This window comes from Nylanderia fulva, unplaced genomic scaffold (assembly GCF_048542155.1).
Source record: "Nylanderia fulva isolate GAGA-0341 unplaced genomic scaffold, ASM4854215v1 Scaffold172, whole genome shotgun sequence".
NCBI lineage: Eukaryota > Metazoa > Arthropoda > Insecta > Hymenoptera > Formicidae > Nylanderia > Nylanderia fulva.
This window is the reverse complement of record NW_028189968.1, coordinates 107133-115714: the sequence shown is the minus strand read 5'-3', so window position 1 is coordinate 115714 and position 8582 is coordinate 107133. Positions and strand designations below refer to the sequence as shown.

Here is an 8582-nt window from a genome sequence, read left to right as displayed (position 1 = left end):
ATTGATTATAATGATAATGATGATAATGATTATGATTATGATGATAATAATGATGATGTTGCGAACGTGCGGCTTGAACCGTGGTCCGACGCGAAGCTGCGACGAACGAGCATGCTCGGCCTTTTTAGGGCCGCGTCTCGCGCGCCGCCTCTCAAATCCTTCACCCTTTTTTTTTTGGAGAGAAATCATAGGAATCTCATGAGAGATGTGATGGATGGACAATAGGATAATTGTTGAGTGGACTGTATCTTAATAGGGTGATCGCGCACCCATGTGTGCGCTGAGATTGATGATTTACGCAGGAAGCCGAATTGAAAAGAAGTCTTGAAGTTGATGAACAAAAACAGATCAATTTATTATTTCACACGTCAGAAAGTCACCTGGACTTGACACAAACAAATCAAAGAAAAAAAAACAAAAACTCGATATGAGAATCGAAAGCGTTTGCTGTACGCGTTTCGAAGCTCGCGATCACAAAAGAAAAAACTGTTTGTTCGATATCGACACCAATATCTTTTGTCGCAAGAAAAAACAATGTCTTATTTGAAAGTCACGATCGCGAATCGTACAACAACAAATTTGTCCTCTTGTGGACGACCGTTATAATTTATCGAACACGCGCACATATGATTTGACGCGACTTAATAATTGTCTTCAATTATGTGACATTCCATTCTCCAGCAGGATCCGAATATTCGTAATGTTCGATCACGTGCATTTATATGCAATTAACTATCACACAGAATCCTCCAGAAGGATTCAAATATTCGCAGGAGTCGATCACGTGTACGCAGCGTGCACAATACGACGGCGAATTCGTCGCGACGGCGTATTACGACAATTGTGAGAGAGAGCGCGGGAGAGAGAGAGAGAGAGAGAGAGAGAGAGAGAGAGAGAGAGAGAGAGAGAGAAAGAGCGAGAGAGAGAATGCACGACATGCATTCACCTATACGCGAATATCGCAGTGAATCCTCCAGCAGGATCCGAATACTCGTTATGTTCGATCACGTGCACGTAGCATGCACGAGACAATGGCGAATTCGTCGCGAGAACGTGTATGTTGCGTTGCGAACGAGATCCGATTACCCGTTAACTCTTCACTCTCGATATGTCACAAAATACCGCGCAAATCTGTTCGTATTTGTCGCGATAATACATTCACGCACTTATTACACCGTAACGCGAATTCTTTAGTCTGACTTGCGACCAACGCCGGCTCTCTCTCCGCGACGACTGTCTCCGACGGAATGCTACCCTCATCGATCACGCTATCGACCGCCTGATCGCGAGGGGTACACGCGGAACGCGCTAATTGGCCGAAAATTTGCTTCCGCGGCGCTTCCCGCGGTGCGTGCCGCGAGGTGCTGCCGTGTTAGGCCCGCGGCAATTGCTTTTACCTAAATTCTCGACTGATCCGTGAATTTTCGTTTAATCGAGCGCGGCGAATTTTTCTCAATCCTAAACATACCGCCCGCCTCGAAATTTGAATTTCGAAACCACTCGATCTCGCGGTATACCTTACACAAGGATGCATCGTTCACTCCCGTGTGAGTGAGGTTTGCTAAATGAAAACTAATTGCGTGTGATTGTTCGTCACGATTGATCCCATGCAATATATAAGATACTGAGATGTAACTTCTGATTACGCTCAGATCGCACTAAAGTGAAATTGTAGACCTGAAACGGCTGACAATATTGACTTAAAGTTGACTTCTAAAGATCACTGTTGTTATCGCAGACGGATTTTAACATTTAACGCATATCGCGTAAACAACAGTATCCGCTGTTCGTACTAATTCGCACGACCTTAAAATTAGGATTGCAAGCGCCGCCCGCCTTGGCGACTTTACTTGCACGCTTTGACTTAACTAATGAACATAAACTTGACTTACTTGCTACATAAATTATAACGTAATTAGAATTAGAATCGTATAATTAACTTACACTAGAATTATCGTTAATTGCTTGACACTCGAGGCTGATCCTCGATGGAATCGTCAGAATCAACGTCGATTGGAAGCACACATAACTTAGTTATGGGACGCTTATATTCCGAGTTCGCTGTTTTGACGGAAACTACTCGAATTAATCCGTCAGAGCCTGGTTGACAGTGGATTACGCGTCCGAGTTCCCATTTGCAAGGAGGAAGAAGAGGATTTTGAATCAGAACCATGGAACCGATATGGATAAGTGACTTTGCTTTTCGCCACTTAGTTCGCTGTTGAAGCGTGTTAATATAATCGGCGTGCCAATGCTTCCAAAAACGCTCCATGATCTGTCGCAACAACTGCCACCGTGACAGTCTGTTTTCATTGATTTGCAGAACAGAAGGTTCTGGATTGATTGTGATTGCCGATCCAATCAAAAAGTGACCCGGAGTGAGAACTTCAAAATCGTCAATCGAATCAGTCAATGGACACAGGGGCCTTGAATTTAAGCATGCTTCAACTTTATAAAGCACGGTAGTAAGTTCCTCGAAAGTGAGGGTGTGATTTCCTAATATCCTACGAAGGTGGTATTTAACGCTTTTGACCCCTGCCTCCCACAATCCACCGAAGTGTGGAGCATGGGGAGGGATAAAACTCCATGTGATGTTATCTGACACGATGAAGTTGAGAAAGTTAACATCGCTTTGAGCGTCTCGATACGCTTGCGACAACTCCTTGTCTGCTCCTGCGAACGTAGTGCCATTGTCCGAGTACATGACCTCTGGTAATCCACGTCGCGCACAAAATCTTTGAAAAGCGTTAAGAAAGGCAGCAGTCGAGTAATTACTAACCAGTTCGAGATGAATAGCGCGTGTGGCTAAACAAATAAAGAGTGCTATGTAGGCCTTTCGCGAGGTAATTCCTCGGCCGGCTGAAGCACGTGTGAAGACTGGTCCGGCGTAGTCGACACCGCTATGTAGAAACGCTCGAGAGGGCGCCGAAACACGACTTGTAGGTAGCTGGCCTATCAGCTGACTAGCTACTTGAGCCTTTTCTCTTGTACACGGAACACATTTATAAATAACCGACTTTACTAGACTTCTTGCTCTCAAAATCCAAAACTCTTGTCTAAGTTTTGAAAGAGTGGATTGAAAACCGGCATGGAGAGATACAACATGCGTATAACGGATGATCATGGTAGTGATCGTATGGTTGGCTAATAAGATTGGATGCTTGGACTGGAAAGATAATGACGAGTGTTCTAATCGCCCCCCAACGCGAATTAGACCGTCAGAATCCAGGAACGGATTTAATGAGAGAATTGGACTGTGAGTAGGCAACGGTTTGTTTGACTTTAAATTATGGAGCTCGTTTTCGAAAAGTTCTAACTGAATGAAGTTCAGCCAGAAGTTTCGTGCTTCGTTGAATTCAACTGTAGTAAGAGCGTGAGATTGAGACTTGTTGTTCGATTCTATTGTGTGTTTCTTTCTACACTTCTTTATGAAACGGTAAATGTAGGCGGTAATACGTATTAATTTCGGCCACCATGAATATCGAGTAGTGAGATTCCACGGTTCATTAGCGTTAACTTGATGCACTTGACACGATTTTTCTTCTAACTGTGTTTCGTCTATCGGCGTTATTGTGAATGTGGGTCAATCATCCTGCTTAAGACTCAACCAGGAAGATCCGCGCCACCAAATGTCGAAGGCGCTCAATTCTGTGCCGAGTAAACCGCGAGATGCACAGTCAGCGGGATTTTCATGTGTACTGACATGATGCCAAATGCCATCAGATACTCGTGTTTGAATCTCTGTTACGCGATGCGAGACAAAAGTTTTCCAGTGAGATGGGTGCTTGTTTAACCAAGCAAGCACAATACTCGAATCTGTCCAACAATGGACTGGCATTTTCGTGAAATGAAGAGATTTTCTTATGAATTCGATTAGGCGCGCTAATAAAACCGCAGCTGACAATTCTAGTCGAGGGATTTTCAGCGGTTTGATAGGCGCGACTTTGGATCGCCCAGCGAGGAGCGAAACAGTTGTATGACCGGATAATGTTGTGACTCTCAAGAAAACTACTGCGGCGTAAGCTACTTGGGAAGCATCCGCGAAACCGTGTAACTCGATGCTCTTGGTATCTGAATCGCATCCAATCCAGCGACTAAGTTTTATGCTTTTGATATAAGGAAATGATTTATAAATCACTCTCCATTGTAAAAGGAGATCTTCTGAGAGATTGTCGTCCCAGCCTACCTTGTGTCGCCATAATTTCTGCATAAAAACTTTCGCTTTGAGAACCACGGGTGTGACCCATCCAAGTGGATCGAATATTCTGGCTATGGTAGAGAGAATCGTTCGTTTTGTAGAAGGGAGAGTCTGTGGTAATTCAATTTGAAACTGGAAACAATCGTGTGTCGGATTCCAAAAAATACCGAGAACCTTCAGATTGTTGTCAGTCTCGAATAATTTAAGCTGTGCGAGCCCGTGATGATCCGATGAAATATCTGAGAGCAACTCCGGTTTGTTACTCGCCCATTTGCGAAGATCGAATCCACCGCGTTTCAACAATTTGCAAACTTGATCTCGAGTCTGTTTAAGGAGAGGCATATCTTCGGCCCCAAACAGCACGTCGTCCACATAGACGTTCTCACTTAAAACTGCAGATGCTAGTGGAAACGAGTTTCCTTCATCGTTTAACTGATTAATGACTCGAAGAGCTAAAAACGGTGCTGAAGCCGTACCGTATGTTACCGTAAGGAGTTGATGTTCTTGAATATTCGAATTTTCATCTATCCATAGGATGCGTTGATAATCTCTATCTCGCGAGTCGACCAATATTTGTCTATACATTTTCGCTATGTCTGCGGAGTAAACGTATTTGTGCTGTCGCCAACGTAATAAAACCGATTGCAGATCTAACTGTAGTTTAGGCCCAGTAAACATGTGAGAATTGAGCGAGGTACCGTTAGAGGTTGTGCATGAGGCGTCAAATACGACTCTCAACCGAGTTGTCGAACTAGTCTCTCGAATGACCGGATGATGAGGGATGTACACGACTTGTGAATTTACTGAATCCACCGGTGCGATTACTTTCATATGATTCAACTGTGCGTATTCGCTCATGAACTCAGAATACTCCTGCTTAATCGCAGGTTGATTATTAATTCTCCGAAGTAACGACGAAAGCCGACGCGCGGCTATTTCGCGAGATTCACCGATTTCGATGGGTGGGCCGTTTCGAAACGGCAGACGCACGATATATCTCCCATCCGATGTTCTCGAATGCGTTTGTTTGAAATGTTCTTCGCATTGTTCGTCATCTGGAGACATTTCAATTGATTGAGGTGTTTCTTCTGCCTCCCAGAATTTAGACAATTGATTTTCGAGAGAACAACAATGAGCGACAACACTGTAACGTTGATTTAACTGAGCTGATTGCACGACGCGACTCGCATTCTCAACAGGCGGAATTACGAGAGTTGAAGTTACCACATGAGAGGGTTGTGTCACGTGATTCGGGATAGAGGTTGTTCCGGATAGGATCCATCCGAAATGCGATTCAATTGCACCTGGTTGACCGAGCGGTCCGTTACGTACGTGAACGAGTACGTGGTTATATAAATCGGATCCTATTATGAGATCAATCGGTGTTGATCCGGTAGGATCATCGTCAGCCAATTCCAGATTGGAAATATGTTTCCAATTTTGCGATTGCGAAGCGTTTCTGGGAGCATACCTCGTTAATGCCTTCATAATATAGGCAACCGTTGTGAACCTTGGTTTCGATTTTTTGCGAGGAGTGATGTGAATCAGAGCCGCAGATCGGCATGTACCGGTGTCAGCGCAGCTTATTCCCGACGTTGAAGTAAGCGTTCGTATACGCTTGAGACGTAATATTTGAGCAACGCGCTCCGTCACAAACGTGAGCTCTGATCCACCGTCAATCAAGGCTCTGACAACCAATGAGCGTCCAGAAGGCGCCTGCAAATTCACCTTTGCAGTAGATAAGACAACAGGAGTCGGCGCAGTTGTCATTGTAACTGATGAGAGTGCCGTAACGTTAGGCACGTTGTCGATGACGTCATTCGCGTTTGACGTATTGTTCGCATTTGTAACTTGTTGCAATGAGTCCGAATCGAGATGAATCATAGAATGATGTCGTTTATTACATGTTCGACATGTGAAATTACTTTGACAATTGATCGACATGTGTTTATCACTCAAACAATTAAAACAGCGTCGAAATTTCTTAACCAATTCGCGTCGCTGAATCGGACTCTTTGCTACAAATTGCGGACATTTTGAGAGAATGTGCGATTGCTTGCACATTGAACACACTGTATTAGATGACGCAGTCGCTGTTGCGCTAGTCACTTTCGCATGTGACTTGGTCTTGTCGTTATCGCGAGGGTGAAGTTCCTCTAACGCGAGAGCGCGCGACAAAATAAATTTTAATACTTCTTTGTATGTTGGCGGATTTTCGTTATCGCTCGTTTTTAACTTCCACGCACGGCGCGTGGCAGGATCAAACTTCTGAGAGAGAAAATAAACTAACATGTCGCTGACTATATCGTCCGGCGAACGATTAAGACGTTGCAATGTTGAGATCGCTTGTTCGGCTTTATCGCGTAAGGCGTGAAGCTCGACAGCTGACTCACGAGTCATTTTCGGAAGATTGTACAAGTTCGAAATGTGAGTCTCAATTAATCGGCGCTTATTTTCAAAACGCGCTGTTAATGCTTTCCACGCAACCGAGAAGTTATCCGCGGTGACTTTAATACCTGATATCGCATCGCGAGCTGAGCCTGTTAAACTTGACACTAAAAAATGCATGCGACTGAAGTTCGATAATTCGCGATTGTCTATAATAAGCGATTGAAACCGATCGCGAAAAGTCTCCCACTCCTCAATCTTACCGGTGAACGGCGGCAGTTTGATGGGAGGAAGATGTTTGACCGATAATGACGCAGAGTCTGTATGCGCGAACGAAGCGTTGAAAGAGGTCTCACGACTTACGACAGGAACCAGCTCCTCCAAGCACTCGTTCATGTAGTCCATAGCTGCCTGATAGAGGTCCTCGTGGAAGGCGAAGGTCTCCTTTTTGAAGTAGTGAATTGAAAATTGCTTCTCGTCAGGAACAAGCTGCAGCAGTGTCGCGTGATTGCGTACACATTGTGTCCACGTGTCTTGTAAGCTCGTCATTCGCGAGCGAATTTTGGCGGCCGTCAGATTTGACCGACCGATCTTCTTAAAATTGTCGAGAGCTCGAGCAACTGAATAGCAAGCAGTTTGTTGATTTGCGAGAGCTTCTTCCATTTTGACACTGAATTTAATCAACTGAGGTTTCAACGACACTGAATTTAATCAAATTAGTCTTTTACGAACCGAGCTGTCACTCTCTTTGAATGCACTGATAGCGTTTGATGATGTCCGATTTTGAATGTATTTGCAATGTCACTGTGTTTTTTACTTGAGTTTTTCACTTTTCAATTTGTCACCAATCTCAAATCCGGCTCGAAGGACCAAATGTTGCGAACGCGCGGCTTGAACCGTGGTCCGACGCGAAGCTGCGACGAACGAGCATGCTCGGCCTTTTTAGGGCCGCGTCTCGCGCGCCGCCTTTCAAATCCTTCACCCTTTTTTTTTTGGAGAGAAATCATAGGAATCTCATGAGAGATGTGATGGATGGACAATAGGATAATTGTTGAGTGGACTGTATCTTAATAGGGTGATCGCGCACCCATGTGTGCGCTGAGATTGATGATTTACGCAGGAAGCCGAATTGAAAAGAAGTCTTGAAGTTGATGAACAAAAACAGATCAATTTATTATTTCACACGTCAGAAAGTCACCTGGACTTGACACAAACAAATCAAAGAAAAAAAAAACAAAAACTCGATATGAGAATCGAAAGCGTTTGCTGTACGCGTTTCGAAGCTCGCGATCACAAAAGAAAAAACTGTTTGTTCGATATCGACACCAATGTCTTTTGTCGCAAGAAAAAACAATGTCTTATTTGAAAGTCACGATCGCGAATCGTACAACAACAAATTTGTCCTCTTGTGGACGACCGTTATAATTTATCGAACACGCGCACATATGATTTGACGCGACTTAATAATTGTCTTCAATTATGTGACATTCCATCCTCCAGCAGGATCCGAATATTCGTAATGTTCGATCACGTGCATTTATATGCAATTAACTATCACACAGAATCCTCCAGAAGGATTCAAATATTCGCAGGAGTCGATCACGTGTACGCAGCGTGCACAATACGACGGCGAATTCGTCGCGACGGCGTACTACGACAATTGTGAGAGAGAGCGCGGGAGAGAGAGAGAGAGTGAGAGAGAGAGAGAGAGAGAGAGAGAGAGAGAGAGAGAGAGAGAGAGAAAGAGCGAGAGAGAGAATGCACGACATGCATTCACCTATACGCGAATATCGCAGTGAATCCTCCAGCAGGATCCGAATACTCGTTATGTTCGATCACGTGCACGTAGCATGCACGAGACAATGGCGAATTCGTCGCGAGAACGTGTATGTTGCGTCGCGAACGAGATCCGATTACCCGTTAACTCTTCACTCTCGATATGTCACAAAATACCGCGCAAATCTGTTCGTATTTGTCGCGATAATACATTCACGCA

General features: G+C 44.4%; 2 protein-coding genes across 2 annotated transcripts; both read right to left on the bottom strand.

The window, feature by feature from the left end:
- Positions 1-1957: 1957 nt before the first annotated feature.
- On the bottom strand, positions 1958-3124 carry LOC146723715 (uncharacterized). The gene has a single exon (XM_085481304.1). It carries the CDS (start codon positions 3122-3124, stop codon positions 1958-1960), a length of 1167 nt encoding a protein of 388 aa, XP_085337430.1.
- A 459-nt stretch (positions 3125-3583) lies between these two features.
- LOC114936359 (uncharacterized) lies at positions 3584-7249 on the bottom strand. The gene has a single exon (XM_085481303.1). It carries the CDS (start codon positions 7247-7249, stop codon positions 3584-3586), a length of 3666 nt encoding a protein of 1221 aa, XP_085337429.1.
- Positions 7250-8582: the final 1333 nt, after the last annotated feature.